Source organism: Protopterus annectens, chromosome 6.part0 (assembly GCF_019279795.1).
Source record: "Protopterus annectens isolate FY-2018-M chromosome 6.part0, PAN1.0, whole genome shotgun sequence".
In the NCBI taxonomy this organism is placed as follows: Eukaryota; Metazoa; Chordata; order Ceratodontiformes; family Protopteridae; genus Protopterus; species Protopterus annectens.
This window is the reverse complement of record NC_056737.1, coordinates 1940963396-1940980895: the sequence shown is the minus strand read 5'-3', so window position 1 is coordinate 1940980895 and position 17500 is coordinate 1940963396. Positions and strand designations below refer to the sequence as shown.

Genomic DNA, 17500 nt, shown 5'->3' with positions numbered 1-17500 from the left:
ATTGAGAATTTAAAGATGAAATTGTAAAACTTCTAGAAGAGTTGAAGTGAAGAAAGGGAAATGGAATACATGGTGTATAGAAGTCAAAGTTTCTGATGGAAAAAGAAGGGAAAGGTAGAAATGATAAAGGGGAGGATTAAAGCAAGAAATGTATAAATCGGAATTAATGATAATGAAAGATAAAGCAAAAAGAGTGAGTAAGTGAAATTTAAAAAGACAGAAAAGGAAATAAGGGTATGATGCTGAGTTTCATTACTGTGAATCAGTCTCAGCTTTGCAAAGAACTGTACAGAAACTGTTTTGTTACTTAAACTGTATTGCAAATCTTACCTTTTGCAACCGTTTCTTATTGTCTTTGCTGTTATAGTGTTTGGTAATTTTGTGATATTGTCTGTAAACTGTATAGTGACATAAGGTCAACTTTTTTTTTTCTTTGTTGGTTTGTGCATACATCGGGCAGATTAAATCTTAAGAAATCGCCAGACCATGCATTATGTGCATAAAATGTATGCGGAGTTAGCATGTTAAGAGACATTTACAGAACTTTACTCTCAAATTTTTCCTTTTCTGTTAATATCAGATGCGGCTGTGAACTCTGGAGAGCTTTGGTTTGTCAACTTTTATTCTCCCCGTTGCTCGCACTGCCATGATTTGGCACCTACGGTAGGTAAAAATTCCTCCGATCAGGACATTGCTTATGATGCTTACTGCTCTTTTTGCATTATGACATATTTTTAAATTTATATTTAGTGGCGCGAGTTTGCTAAAGAAATGGATGGTGCTATTCGTATTGGAGCTGTAAACTGTGGTGACAACAGAATGTTTTGTCGAACGAAAGGAATTTCCAGCTACCCAAGCTTGTATATCTTCAGGGCTGGAATGGTAAGTACATAGGATGTAGTTTTAACTGTTGTCAAAAATTTATCTAATTATGTATGTTTTATTAATTGGGTTGCCTAGGTAGGTTGGGGCTCATTTTTAGTGAGGAGAATAAAACTCCAGTCAAAGTACTTTGTAAAACAAATGGAAACTAGTTACTGTAACTGAGGATTTTTGCAGCAAAAGCAAAGTACGCTGTGCCAGATTTACTGACACAAAAATAGGCAAAAGGCATTTCATGCCAATTTGCATGTCTGCTTCCTCAAAAGAGTGTTTTTTAACATAACAGTGTCCTGATATTGCTTACTAAGAAAAATGGATAGAACTGTGGGCATGAGTCTGAGTATTGACAAATTCACTGAATATCTCATGTTATGCTGATTAAAGCAGCAGGATAAGGTGACTTGGATTGTCTTTCTGTTACATTTTCACTATGTTGAGCTTAAAAAGCGGGTGTTGTGATAAGCTGTGGTTCCTACTATAAATGGTTACTGCAACCTTTCCTTCTCAAAGTATTCAAGCAGACCAGGGCAATTACTTTTTGTTTTTTTTTTTCTTCTGTTGCACATTTTTGTTATTTATCATTGCATTTCAGTGGACACAACCCATAGAAAAGTACTTTCAATGTGGACTAATTACATGTGTGATTCATTTTGGCAACAATGCCGGCCTTCTAAGACCAGTATTTCCTTTTTTCATGTAAGTGCCACACTTCTGATAAATGTTTTTAGTTGCAGAGTCAAATTCAAACCTGACTACTCCCTGCGCTGTGGTGGCTGATATAAATGCTCCTTTATAAGGTTTATCCTTAAGATTGTGTTAAAGATCATAGAAAGAAAACATGGTTGTGCTTTATGGCTGTTGTTGATAAAGCAGATATTTGATGTCTTACTTTGATAGGGCTTGTGACATGACCAGCTGTGGAGAGCTGGAATGTTGGGTTACCCTAATTTGGACCAGATTTTCTCTTAGCATTGTTGCTTGAAATCTCCCAGATTCTAGTCTGTGTGGCTGGCCATCTGTGTGATACTTTGTTACTCCATTTATGTTGCATTTCCATGTTCCCTTGAAGAAGACTAGGGTATTTTTTTATATTTCTACTGTATGTAACACAAGTCTGACAAGTCCAGAAGACCACGTATGGTTTCCCTATCCCAAAGTAAGAAATCTAGAAACTGTAACACATTGAGAAGTGTGGCTCTTTTCGGCTGCTACCTTGTCAGCAGTGACTTAACTTTTTCTGCATGGTCCAGTCTCAGATTTTCTTGATGTCATCTTGGGGTTTGAAAAAAATGGTGCTTTTACACGATTTCCATAACTGTTGCAATATGGACAGATTGATTAGGCAACAGTGTCTGTTTTCATGTAGATGGGTGTAATTTTAGCTTCTGCATACTGTGGGTGCCATTGATCTGTTATGCAAGTGTTGGTTGTATGTGTCGTCTTAATTTGCAAGTTGTCCCCATGGAAAATATGTTCTATGCCCCATTTTGGAGAGGTCTTATTTGTCCTCATTGTAAGTTTTTAGTTATGTTAGTCCTCCCAAAAGCTTATGTCCGTCCTCTCAAAAGCACAACACAGCAATGTGCTGAGCTGATTTGTGAATGATGTTACCTTCCCTGAGGCTGAAGATATAGCGAATCTACTGGCCAGTAAATTTAGCTCTAACTTTTACCCTTTGTCCCTTTTGTCAGTCCTCAAGATATACCTGAAACTGGCTCACCTGCAGCTATTACACAAGACCAAGTTCTAAAACTGCTATCAAAAGCTAAATATACTCTAGAGATGGGTCCTGAAAATATCTCTGGATGCAGCTTAAATAGCACATAGCACAATTTATCCACACCCCTAACAACACTGGTCAATCTCGGTCTCCATACCGGTTTTGTACCAAGTGAATGGAGGACAGCTTCAGTCATTCCCCTGCATAAGGAAGGACCTTCCACCGACCCAGACAATTACAGATCCAGAAGTCTGACCATCTTTCTTTAAGTCTTGAAAGACTAATCATGAAATTAATCAATGAAGACCTAGTGAACCTCAAAATACTGGATCAGTTTCAATTTAGATTCATTAAGGGTAGGTCATGCTTGCTGAACCTGGTGGGTATTTTGAAAAGATCACCAAAGTAGTGGATGAAGGCAAAACTATACATACTGCATACCTGAATTTGGTCAAGTTTTTGACATAATCTCCCTCTCATGTGTAGTAGAAAAGCTCAATAAACTTGGAGTAAACCACTGTGTCACCTGCCATATTGTGAACTGCCTCACAGATAGGATGCAGATAATTGAAATAGAGGAAGTTACCTCCACAAAGAGACTAGTCACCAGTGGAATTTCCCATGGTCATGTGCTGGGACCTCCGTTGTTTGACATGTGCTTCTCTGAAGTTAAAACCAATACCAAAGGGCTCTGGCTGACTAAGTTTGCAGACGACTGTAAGCCAAAACCAGTCATTAAATACCTAAATGATTTGACCATCCTGCAGGAAGCTTTATCTCAAATAAATAACTGGTGCCAAAATCATTGACTGAAACTAAATGCCAAAAAAGCATTAGTGTTTCCTTTGGGAAGTCATTTACCCCAGGGAACTACCACATTGACAATACTCTCCTAAGAGTTGACCACGTTGTTCAGGCTTTGGCAACTTATGTGGACAGTGACCTAACTTTTGATGAACATGTGTCTGTTGTAAGAAAGTCCTTCTATATTGCATGTCTTATAAACAAGGGGATTGTGTCTAGATCTAGGGATGTCATTGTCTCCCTTTTACTCCGGCATCATTAGGCCAGTCATTTAATATAATGTCCCCTTTGTCATGTATCTGTTCAGACACATGCAGCAATTGGAACGTCCACAGAAATGCTAAAAGGATTTGTTTGTGTCTTTCGGCTTTTCCCGGTTAGGGGTCACCACAGCGGAACTCCGGTCCGCTAATGATTGGCAGCAGAGTTTTACGTGCCGGCTTGCCAGGTCTAACACACAACCTTCAACGAAGGAACGCCCATTCACGCATGTCGCCACACAGAAGACGCTCTAACTGAGAATCGAACGGGCAACGTCTAACTGTGAGGTGACAACACTACTGCAGCACCAGGCCTAAATAACATTTCCTACATGGACCGACTCAGTGTCCTAACACTATACTCCGTATCTTACAGACTGCTAAGAGGTGACCTATGTCTGGCATATAAGGCATACTCCAACCCAATACTGATGGATTTTACCGTACATCAGCAAGTCAAATGGCATCAGAAATATAAACCTCTTCTGCAATACGAACAGGGGAGTTTGGAGGGACAGGTATGTCATCATCATTATGGCTGCATAACTAAAGTGCAAGACCTTTGTGATGGCCACTCATAAATGTGGTCAGAGAAGATTACTATTACTGATAACCAGACATTTTTGAAAATAAAAGCATTAAAAAAATATTTTTGCAGGGGGCAAGTGTCAGAATACTCTTTCCCCAAATCCCTGTAGCTTGCATATCTTTGGGGAAAGGAGAAAATACTTATGATGTTGCAGTCTCTATCTTAAAATGCAAAACCTATATTTGTACATTTAAGTATTAAAATTAGAATGTCCATCACTAGTATGTTGATTCTAAGCCTAGCATCACTACCCATATGAGTCAAAATGACTTTATGGTTAGAAAGTTTTGCTGAAATGCTGATGGGTTATAAAGTTGTTGTTTCTAAGGTTCTGTCATAGGATTACACTCCTTTTCAGTATGTCAAGGCAAAAAAGTAGCATTGCTTTGCAAACCTAACAGTATAAAAATAAATGCCTTCCAAGTCAGTGTTGGCCTCTGTTGTATTTGTCTATTTCAGTCGTAGTCTGGGTATGAAAAAAGATGCAGAGAGAGTTATCATATATTTTATATTACTTATTTCTGCAATGCTAATACTTTTTCCTGTATGTGTGATTTAAGTTAGTCATTCCTCTTCTGTCACACCTCTTTAAATTTGAATTTCCATCTGTTTTTGTGGTGGCCTCAAACAATAGTCAGCATTCTTCTACCTTTGAACCATGGGTCCAGTTTGCATTTTATATCCTCTCAAGTCATATTTGTTATTTTTTGTTCTAAATATTTTTTTATTCAGAATTCTTTAGTTCATCCTGTGCTACAGCACATTACAGTACACCTTTGCTTGAACAAGTTACTAACTTAAAAGGTCTGTATGTAACACATTGCCCCTTGTGCTCTTCTAACTAATTCGGCATACTCTGTAGGCCTGCTTCCCTTTGGATGACTCCACGGCAGGCCTCGACTGCCTCATTCCCTGTCCCTTGCATTACCCCTCCCCCCACTTCACTATTCCTGTACCATGGCCCTGTTGTTCCAGAGTAATGTAGTCACAACCCACTGGTCTGTACCATGTCATCTGTGCTTCACTTGTCAGTCCCTGTACCCCCTACATTCCTTCCATCTTTGCTAAGTACAGCATTGTCTTTGCTTCACAACTGCTGCTCCACTCTTTTTGTTTTCATTGCTTAGCATGTTCTACCTCATAACCCACTAATCACCATCAGTATAATGTTAGCCTCCCTATGACATTTGCCTGATCTCAACTTCAAGAACCCTTAACTGCCTGCTCCATACCACCATACCACCTGCTTTTTCAATACACTTTCTCTATCCCTCTCCATACCTGGGACCACAACCTACTAAAAGCTCACTAACCTTTATCATATAAACAGCCTGCTGGTTTGACTCTTCCCTATGCCTCCAACACCTATCATTCCCTTTCATTCTGCACCTGCACAGGCTAGCTAGACTGATGTACCATTTGCTTGAGGTATGCATTGGCTGGCCAGATGTTAGATTAAACCTTGGATTAGTGAAGTCTATCTTTTCCACTTTCTTCCCCCGTTCATCTGTTTCTTATTCTGTGTGTAATATGCACTTGGCCCTCTCTTTTCTCTAAATCTTTATGAATGTCCCAACAAACATTTTCTTTTTCTTCCTCTAAGTCTTACTTGCACTTTAAATTCGGCTCCCTATAAATATGAGCTTGTAAGAATTCAGCTCAGCAGTGTTCTTCAGGTGTACTGCCCAGAAAGCCTGTGTTGTAAGGGGTTGGAAAGTTTTACATTTCCATGTCATGAGATTGTGTTACTATTATCCCAAAATGTCGGAAAATATATTTGAGATGTAAGAGTGTTGTATGACTGTAGTATGTCTACATCTGACCAAAGACCAGTTCAAATTTTCTAACACACGAAGGCAATATAAACTGTTCCACTAGCAAAGCAAATGTTTCTTTTCAAGATTTTTTTTGAAAATGACCAAAGTACAGGACTTCCTCAGACATGTTGTGGATCTAACTGTCTTTAACAAATTTGTCAGAAGAAGATGCAGAATGACCTGTAGCGTACCTGTGTTTTTTTTCTAATTCCACAACGTTAGAACATGGTGATTGTTGATATGGAAGATGCTTGGTCACACATCCCAATTCATTCTACCCAGAAAAATGGCTGAAGTTCGAGGTAAATATCGCTGTCAATTCCTGACCTTTTCTTTTGGCAGATCTGCATATCCATGACTTTAAACGTGCCCAACTGCAGTGGAGAAAATGCATGTTTTCCTGTCAGGATGAATGCCTTCTGGTAGCAGCATCACAGAAACTGATTGTTCAGTAAGTTGACGTGCTGCAGATTTTCCAGGCTATGGGAATTACTGTATGGGGAAGCACAATGACATGTAAATCCTATCCAGAAAACACTATTCTGATATTGGAGATATTTCTTGGTGAGTGCACATTTGGGATAGAATTCCCTCCTGTCTCACTTTAGCTATTTTTCTCTGAAGCTTCCATGCTTTTGAATATATTACACTCTGATGGTGGGTGCTGTGGTATCATCATACACTTCACTAGCAGAGTGCCTAGCCCCTAGTGCTGCAAGTTCTTTTTTAATAACAGCTTTGCACTGTTAAGTTCTTCATCCTGATGTTCAAAATGGAAAAGTTCAAGAGTTTGCCTGAGAAATGCAAGTCATCAAAAGGTGTGTTTGTGTGTGTGTGGGTGTGTTTGTGTTCCCTCCGTATCCCAAGCCTAGATCCACGTTGATATTGCCTTTTCTTGCAGGTGATGGGAATTCGGCATTAAGAACTACTTCAAGTACAAGGATTTCAGCCTGGCCAAAGATGCAGAAAAGAGAAACTTCGGACCTACCTTGCATCTGATAAAATGGAGGCATTTGAGTGTGCCTAACTAAAAGATTAGGGGTTCCCTACCACAGCCCGAGGTGTATGCTGGAGTGCCATCAGAAGGCAGTGAAGATGCAGAGCAAACATAGAAGTAAATCCTCCCCTTAAACAACCTTCCTGCCCCAGTGTATCATAGTCTTGGACTAAGTTGGTTTATCTGTGGATGATTAAAAGCGCATGAGAACATACTCCTGGCAGCCACCTTGGGAGATGCTTTGTGATGCTTACGTTCCACCCCCATGTAAGTGCATCCTTAACACTGTGGTCTTGTAACAACAGCTGGTGCAGTTGTACTCTGGCTACTTTTATCTGGTGCATCCTTCAAGCAGATGTCCTATTGTCCATCAGCCTTCACACAGAGTCCTTTGCGTCTTCTTTGTACAAGTCTGCCTAGCCAGAACTAAGGTGGTGAAACTTTGAATTCTCTTCCTGCTGCAGACAGGCAGGGAAATAAAAGTGCTTTGAAGCTCTTTTCTTTGAGGTGGCTAAATTCTTCCCCTTGACAACATTATCTTTTGGCGAAACTGTCAGACTTATGAAGTCCATCACTGACAAACTTTTGGGGCTAGATTCCACTCCACCCAGGAACATAGGTCTTGGATCATTCCATCCATGATGCCTGTACTCAAGGGTGCTACTTTTGCAACTTAGAAGTACCAGAATGCTCCTTTTTGACTATGAGGAAGGCTGATAACTGGTTCAGGCCTCCAGCCTCATGGAGTGAGATGTTGTCTTTCTGATTCCTATGTGAGCTCTTTAGTCCAGCATAAATCGTAGACCACAACAGCTTACCATCTTACTAACAGGTAAGGATTGTAAAGCTTTGAATAAAGTGAGTAAGAATGTTTTCTTCTGCCCCATTCCTGCTTAAATCCTACATCTTTTTGCCTTACCTTTTCACATTTCAGTCCTCCATGCTAAGTCTTGCATTGGGAATGTGGAGGGATTTGGCAAGACCTTTCTAAGGCATCTGCAGTAGGCTTTCACTTTGTCTACTGTAATTTGTGCTGCAGTAACACTTTATCAGCTTAGCAGCTTCAGGCAGATATCTGTGCAGGGTGTGCCTCGGTTTGTGTGCTGTTGGTGGTAAACTCTGGCAGGCCATCCTTGAAGCGCCATTCCGGGAAGAGATTCTATTCAGTTCTTCACAGAATTTAAGTTTGTAGTCAAGGATCTTTTGAAGACTTAGTAGCTCCTCACTGTGGCTGAAGGCCTATATGACACCTTTGCATCATCTTCCAGTCCAGCTGTCAAGGTAGAGGAAGCCTACCCGGAATTAGATAGATAATCTTGAGCCAAATCTCCTTGGAGAGGGATCTCACCAGCCCAGTGCCACAGTAATGATTACATTACTGGACTGTATGTGGTGTTGAGGGGATAGTTTTCATCATTTCCCCTGACTTAGAGTGGGATTACAAAAGACTGGTGGGTGGGTTTTCCACCAAACCACATGTAGCTATATCTGAGTTTTTAGGTCTGTTAGGTCTACCCAAGAAAAAGCTCTGGTTTCATGCAAAGCCATACCTGAGGGTTTTTTGGGTACACATTTTGTACAGCTTAGAAGTTGTCCCACCTAAGAACAGTACCAAAAGATGTTAATTTTTCACACTGCCTCAATACTGTATGAGTTCTGTGTATGCACAAATGCACATTGGTAGCTTTGCAGAGCTCAGAATTTCCTCATCCTGCCTGTGATAGGGAATTCACTAATCCCCTTCCATCAGGGGAGGCTTAACCCTTGTTAGTTGTCCAGGCTTTTATTGATACTTAGGAAGAACCAAGAAGGACCAGAAGCAAGTATTGCCTGAAACCAACTGTCCAATTTGCAGCCAGAAAACATCACAAATAACCAAAGCCAACTAAGAACACAAGGTTGGATGCAGTCAAACGATACATAAAATAAGGGGGGTGGTGGTTATGTGTTGCTACTGAGGCAGTGTGAAATTGTAACATCTACTGTTACAGATAGGTAGGACTTAAGCTACTTTACTATGTTTTTCGTTCACACCACCTCAGTGACATATAAGTATATTCCAAAAACCTTACCCTACCTGGGAGGAGGAAGGTAACTCCTGGAGAATGGCCCTCACAAAGCCTGCTGTGGAACTTGAGAAAGAAGCCATTTTATAGTTCTTAGTAAACATAGGAACAAAAGACTAGGTTGCTGTCTCTAGAATGCTTCTTGAGTCCATTCCTTTATAACATGGAAAGGATAAGGCTCTGGTAGAATGTGCCTAACCTTGCCTGGAAGAGATTTACAATAGTGGGGGTAACAAAAAAAAAATGAGAGGATCCAATGAGCAGTCATTTGCTTAGGGACAGGTTGACCCTCCATAGCCTGAGTATAGGAAATAAACAGCTGTTCAGTTTTCCTGAATGGCTTAGTTCTGTCAAGGTAGTACTTGAGCTGTCTGTGCACATCCAAGGTATGCAGAATTGTCTCCTCTTTCTTGTTTTTCATTTCTGGTAAGAAAACTGAGGTACTGATGACTTGATTCAGGGTAAATTCAGAAACCACTTTTGGTATGAAAGATATATTAGTACATAAAACAACCCTGTCCTTGTGGAAAACCACACGGCAGAACAAACGAGTAAAAAGAAAGCTCCAGCAGGTAAGATGTGCCTGGTCAGAAAATCTCCAATTAACTCCAGAAGGACCAATTTGAATCTGCTCTTACAGGTACGTAGGGTTTATGCAACTATACTTTCTGCTTCTACCCTTTTTGTTTTGAGGGCGATGAGGACATCATCCCATCATGTACGTCAGGGACTTCAGTGAGCACATAACTGCAGCTCCCCAGTGGGTCATGTCCCTCCTACTACATGACACCTTTGTAGTGTTGTAGGCACCATTTGGTACATCACTTTCTGTAGTTTGGGCTGGTGAGCACCAATTTATAGTGCAGAGTGTCATTTTTTTGTTCTGCGCACACAATTGTTACAGTAGTATTAGCCATTGTGTTGGATGTCTTGCAAGACAATGAATTCCGTATTCTCCTTTTTATTTAGATAATTGCTTCTGATAGTCCTGTTAGATTCCAGGAGTAGGAACTCCCAGAGTTGAAGTTCTCACAAGTCTTAATAAACTGGATGAAATCCACTCTGATTCCAGTGAAGAATATTGTCTTCACTGGCATAGAACTGGGAGTTCTGCATTGCTGGTTTTATCTTTGGCATCCTGAGTATGGATGTTGTGGGTCGACTAGACCTAAATCTTAATGCTCCTTCTGAGATTAATGCTAAACCACAGTCCTCAAAGATGCTTTCACACACCTGACGATGCAGTTGTGGGGTCCATGGCTGCAGAATCATAAAGGACTTGCAGATCTGCTTTTGCTATTAAACCTTGGTCACTAGGCCCTGAGGTATTTGACAAGATCCCATTAGTCGCTTTCTTCTGTTGTGTAGCTGAATTCTTCAAGGATTTGGATAACAGATACTTTGCTGACAAAATGGGAGCCTTCTGCTAATTCATGACCCATGCAGAATATTTCTGCTTCACCAGAAAGGGAAATGACTGATAAATTAAGCAGCAGTTTAGGCATTCCTTTTTGTTATGACAGGAGAGTTGAGACCAGGGCTGTCTGTCAAATGCTGCATAAACAAACAGGCATCATCATTCATGCCGTCCTTTCTACAGACCAATTGTGGGTCTGTCTGTTTCTCAGCCTTTCACATCTTGAAAAAAATTGAATGTACTGGTGGCCTCCCTCAGTTGCTCTTATTGTTTTCTCTGCTCAGATTTTGAGAGGAGGAACCCTGTAGACTGAACAGTTTACCACAAGGGAAAATGATGTGATCACTACATCATCTGTTCAATGCAACAAGGTAAGGTTGAAGTAGTTGTAGATCCTCTCTTTTTTTTCATTCTTTTCTTTTCTTTCTCTCCACCCCCCCCCCCCGGCAGTGAATATTTCTGTACTCCTTCCCACCAATTTATCTGATTCTGTACCTTATTGCTAAGTCCAAAGAACAACGATTAACATTTATTCTTACAAAGACTTCCAAAATGGCTGCTCACTGATCAACAAGTTGATTTATTTTTTTCTAGTGTGAAAACAGAAACTGAGAAAAAGGCCACTGAAACTGTCAATTTGGGTAAAATTCAGTCACTGGATACTAATTACACAGCCTGGATGGCAGCAAAGAAGAAATTCTTATAGAACCCAAGAAAAAATGTAACAGAAAAGGAGAAGAGAAAACGGTTTATGAAGAATCCTGCAGCTGTTCAGCAAAAAGCAGTTTGTAAGTTTCTAATTTGGTACAGGAGATGGCTTCCAGTAATTTAGAGTAAAATAAAGCAAATGTACTCGGAGGCATTTACAGTAAATGAAATGCTGAAGGAATATATACACTCAAACAACAAGAGGCTAAAAAAAAACAAACAAAAAAAACTTTATTCAGATGAACTGACAAAGCTGTGGGATACTGAATTAGAGAAGAGGCTGACTAAGGTTCTCGAGAAGAGCTGTTTCTAAAATATTAAAGTTAGAAGACAGTATGCAGGGAAACCTGAGATTTTCTGCTGTACCAGAGAAAGAACAGACTGTATTAATTTTATGAGTCTACCAGGAAACAACTGGACTGGTGTTCCACAGCTGGATTTATTAACTGAAAGGGCACATCTTGTATATGCTCTAAACCTGGCTAAGAAGGCAGCCATGGCCTGTATTGATAAAGATACCAGCAGAAACAGCTGATCCTGACAAAGCTGTGGCTGAAAGGAAAAGGTATGAAAAACTGGAGGTAACAGTGTGTCTTTGGATCATTTGCTGTGCACTAGGATGAAGAGAAGCAAGTTTATTTTGGCAGTCAGGAAATGTCAAGAGGCAGGTGTGAGATTTAAGCTGTTGTATCCAGCTGTCTTTTGATTATTTTTTCCTAGGGGATCAAAGACAGTTTTTGATTTAGAACAGGCTATGGAGGAAAAAAGTTTAACCAACAAATAGTGAACCAGCATTGGAAGGGAACTCCTGCTTCTCATTATTTTGATGGCAAAGCCCATAGAGTACTGCTAGTGAAACCTTTTCTATAGTTCAAAGGAAAATACTTGAGATAGAAAAAAAGCACAGGAGCTGATAAGAAAAAGTAGGAATACCTTTGACTTAACAGAGACTGGTGTTGGGAGGCAGAGATGATCAGGAAGAAGACTAGCAACACTAAAATTAGTGAATAAATGTGGAAGACTATAAAGCACCAATCCCAATGGACATGGGAATACACATGTGAAATGTGGCTTTGCAAGACAGTGGATGGAAAAGCTGGAATTTTGTTGACTCTGTTAAACTTGTGAGGGAACTGTAAAACATATACACCACTATGTCATTAATGTGTAGAAGGACACTGAATGGAGTAAAGTAACTTTAAGTAAACAGTTAATATTTGTGTAAAAGCATTTCATGATGTAGACTGCATGTTGTATTGTAATGGAGTTTTGCATACTTTGCATTTAGGGGTATTTTTAAATGTGAGATAGAGAAGTGTCATTGACTGCTATATATGTTAAAGATGTTAAAGCAAGTACTTTTTTAGTTGTAACATGTACAGGCTGTGTACTGTATCAAGATAAGAAAGGCTGGTGATAAGCAAATCAAAGTTAATGTGGTCTTGGGCTATTGGGGTGAGAAGTGTGTGTGTGTGTGTGTGTGTGTGTGTGTGTGTGTGTGTGTGTGTGTGTGTGTGTGTGTGTGTGTGTTTTCTGAGTTAAAAGGGTGGGTCTTTTTTTTTTTATATTGAAGTAAAAGTCATGAAAAATGTGTCAGGGTTATATGGAGATTAGAAGTGACTGCTTAAAAAATCAGCCTACCAAACAATGGAAATGTACATTAAAAAAATTGTCAAGTATAATAGGTTGGAGTTAAAGGTTTCTATCATAATGACTACACTTTCTTTTTATTATAGAATGTATGTGGCCTTGAGTATTTAATTATATTAAGAAAGACGGGTTGCAGGTAGCAATGTTGAAGTAGGCACATTTGGATAGAAATAAACATGTGACTTTGGCAAACAGTTTCAGGATGGATATTTAGCAGAATAATGGGGACAAAGGAAACAGAGTAATACTGATTACTGTAGGGGCTGCAAAAGTGATAGAAGAGGAAATAATAATGGTATATTTGTGGTAGTAAGCAGCTATTGGCAAGGGAAGAGGATGGCACTAGCATGTATTTATATTCCACAAATAAATGCTGTTATGGAGCTTTAAAAATGGGTGAAATAATCATCTATTTTTATTGGTTTGTGCTGTTTTGTAAGGGGTTTCAGTCCGTTTGGACTTTCCTGCTAAACAAGTGAAAATGAATAAAAAAAGTCTTCTCGTTTGCTTTTTTGATATACATGAATGGTACTGGCTCAGTGGTTTGAGAGAACATATTGGTTTCTGGGACTAGGAGCACTCCTGTTTTGCAGCATGTAGTAACATGCAGTGGATGTGCACACAAAAGCTTTATTTAAGTAGCAAAATTGGAGAAAGATAGGACGGACACCCCTGTCATACACTACTTAGTTGGGTTACCTTACAGATCATTTGATACATCATAAATATACCTAGTATTTTTTGGGTATAGTAATAGACACTCCATAGCACAAACTAATTTTACTGGTAGACAAAAAGGTAGGGATACTGACATTTCATGGAGTTTGTATGGCCTGTTCTTAAAGGTTTCATATTATATGATAGAAGATGCATTCTTTCAAATGTGTCTTGATCAAACTTGAAAGCACAAAATGGCCCTTATACTGTTCTAGCATGTCGAGTGGTAGATTACTGGCATCATCTCCAGTTCAGCTGGTCAATCTGGGTATCTTGAGACAATGTTACAATTGTCTCATGTACACAGACAACCCTCTCCTCCTCCCAACAAACACAAATACATGTGAGAGATGCAACTATATAGCCAAACTGGAGGCTGAACTCTCTCAACTCAGGGCTGGCATGACCAAACAGGAGGAGATGGCAACCACACACACAACAATCCCAGTCCCACATAGACCTACCACAACTGCAAACCAAACACATAAAAACACAAAGACATACTCGGAGGCTTTAATAAAAAACTTAACAAAACAGAGGCTCCCAAAGCAGACATCCAAAAATCCACCACCTCAAAACAAAACTCATGCAACACATACTTCAATAAATCAGTGTGTCGACCAATCGCAGCCCTTAAGGCCAAACACCTTGCCTGATACACTAGTAATAGGTGACTCCATAGTCAGACACACTGATGTCCCACTGACCAGGCTGAACAAGGAGAAGGTGACTGTGAGCTGCCTATCGGGAGCTAGGATCCGCCACATAACACACGCACTCAGGTCACTCCAAAGCAAGTACAAATATGACTCCGTCATTGTCCATGCTGGTGTGAATGACCTGAGACGCACCTCCCTGGACTACATGAAAAGAGACATAGAGGAGCTCTCCAATTATGTAGCCCAGGCTGGTATGACCCTGACCCTGAGCAGCATCTTGCCCTCACCAAGAATGATACCACAATACAAAGACAAGATGATCAGCTTTAACAATTGGCTCAAGTACTGGTGTCATTCTAAGGGGATCCAATGTCTGTCTGCCTGGGATGATATGTTGGACAAGCCATGCTGCTTCGCAAGGGATGGCTTACACCTGTCACCACTGGGCTTCCGGATATTGGCTAAGGCTCTTGCCACCCCCATAGTGCCTTTTTTAGGCAAGGCTCAAAAGATAAACCCACCTCTTTAGAAAACAAAAATGGAAAAAAACTAAGGGTAATGCTGCTCAACACCAGAAGTCTAAATCTCAAGATGCAGGCACTTGATGCACTCCACAGCCTGGAGAACATCGACGTCTGTGCAGTAACTGAAACCTGGTTCAAGGCTCCTGAGAGCACCCCAGCGCTACCAGGCTATACCTCGTATCATGCTTTCCAGCCCCAAAACCCGGGCCGAACCACAAAGGGAGGGGGAGTGTCCATATTCATAAAGGACACCCACACCTCCAGGTTAGTAGCAACACATGAAGCATCAGAGACCATACAGGTGCAACTAACCATAGGCAAAACTGCTATACAACTGGTAGCATGTTACAGACCACCCTCCCAATCTCAAGAACCCCACTCAGCCTTCCTGAAGACATTGGAGGATATGAATGTATCACAAAATACCATCATACTGGGAGACTTCAACTACGCAAACATAGATTGGGTACATTATTCTAGCCCTAATACCCTAGCCCAAAGGTTCCTGGAATTCATAAATTCAAATGCACGAACAACTAGTCACCTCTCCCACTAGGGGGGATAATATACTAGACCTGATCATCACAAACATAGGGACAAAATGCTCCACACCGGAAGTATACCCCTCACTAGTGAGATCTGACCACAAACTAATCACCCTGGATATACATATCCCACCTCCACCCCCAGCACAAAAGACCACAGTGAAAAACTTCTCAAAAGCAGACTTCACTCTTCTTAAGACTGAGATGGTATCCTTTAAGCCCACTGTGCCAGTGGATACCACATCCCACAATGCCCAATCCTTCACAAATGCTTTCTATGGACATCTCCAAGAATGCATGGATCATGCAATCCCAAACAAATCCAAGTCCCTCTCCACCAAATGTAAGCGTCCTGTCTGGTGGACCTCAGCCATAAACAAATTGTATAACAAAAGAAGGAAGCTACTGCACGTCAGAGCGAAATCCCATGAAGGGAAGATATTTCTGATCAACATTAGCAGAAAACTACGTTCTCTCATAAAAACATCCAAGGCAAACTTTGAGAGAAAAATCGCTAAGGACACTAAAGATAACCACAAAGCCTTCTTCAGCTATGTTAGAAACCTGGGCGGAAACCCTCAGATATGCTCAGAGTTGGTACACAACAACAAAAAATACACTGAACCCACAGATATTGCTAACATTCTGGCTGACAGGTTCAGTGCAAATTTCTCCCCTCTTTCACCCCCAAAAGAAGAAATACTTTTCCCAGATGAATGTAATCTCCCTGTCATCTCAGATGTCCAAGTGAGAACCACCCTAAACAAAGCAAAAAACACAGCATCAATGGGACCTGACGGTATCCCGGGGTGCGTGTTACGTGAACTCCAAGAGGAGCTAAACCCACAAATAAAAATGATATTTAACCTTAGCCTTACTTCGGGATATGTACCCGAACACTGGCGTACAGCAACAGTGGTCCCACTCCACAAGGGGGGTGCCTCTACAGACCCTGGAAACTACCGCCCCATAAGCTTAACTAGCCTGGTCTGCAAAGCTATGGAAAGAATCATTATGGAACTCATAAAGGGAGACCTAGGGAACCTACAGACACTTACCCCACCCAGTTCGGCTTTGTAAAGGGCAGATCTTGCCTTTTAAACCTGGTTGACTTTTTCTAAACATTCACTAGAGCCATTGATGAGGGCAAAGCAGTCCATACAGCATACCTGGACTTGGCTAAGGCCTTCGACACAATACCCCACTCAGGCATCATAGATAAGCTAAACAGCTTAAAAGTAAACCCTTATGTCACTAGATGGGTTGCAAACTGGCTAAAGGACAGAACATATAAAGTTAAAATCGCTGGAGCAATGTCAGACTCAAAGCCAGTCACAAGTGGTGTCCCACAGGGATCTGTCCTGGGACCCCTCTTGTTCGGCATTTATTTCTCAGATGTTAAAGCAAACATGGGAGGGCTGTGGCTGACAAAGTTCGCAGATGACTGCAAACTAGGTGCCATAGTCGATACACCAGCAGACACACACATCCTACAAAAGGCCTCACTGAAACAGACAACTGGTGCCGTAGTCACGGCCTTAAACTAAATGCCAAAAAATGTATAGTCATCCCTTTTGGAAAAACAAAGTACCCACAAATTATCACATAGACAGCAACCCACTGAGTACGGAAAAAGTAATCAGAGACCTAGGGACCCAAGTAGACAGCGACCTCTCATTTGATACCCACGTTGCCAAAGTGGTTAGAAAAACATTCTACCTTGCACACCTCATCATGAAGGGATTCACATCCAGATCCAAGGATGTCATTGTACCCCTATATTCCTCCCTCATCAGACCCATGATTGAGTACAATGCCCCATTTAGTATGTACCTCACCCGGCATTTGCAACAGCTGGAGAGACCACAAAAGTACCTCACAAAAAGGATCAAGGGTCTCCAACATATGTCTTATTCTGCCAGACTAAAGAAACTTCAGCTCTATTCAGTAGCATACCGCCTGCTCAGAGGTGATCTCTGCCTGACGTACAAGGCCATGTCCAATCAGGATCTGATGGACATGCTCCACCTCAAAAAATCCAAATCCATCAGGACCACGAGAGCTAAAGACTTAAACCTCGGCACAAGTATGACTAGGACATGCTGGAGGGATAGATTCATAACCCAGAGGCTTCCCATGTTTTGG

The 17500-nt window shown here is 40.9% G+C and overlaps 1 protein-coding gene across 3 annotated transcripts in view; it reads left to right on the top strand.

Annotated features, from left to right (window-relative positions):
• DNAJC10 (DnaJ heat shock protein family (Hsp40) member C10) overlaps nt 1-17500 on the top strand; it is a 646899-nt gene that overhangs the window by 55467 nt on the left and 573932 nt on the right. For all 3 annotated transcript variants that reach the window (XM_044075252.1, XM_044075253.1, XM_044075251.1), the window contains exons 6-7: nt 581-663; nt 751-882. In XM_044075252.1, coding sequence (XP_043931187.1) covers nt 581-663; nt 751-882 — 215 coding nt within the window. The remainder of the gene's footprint in view (nt 1-580; nt 664-750; nt 883-17500) is intronic.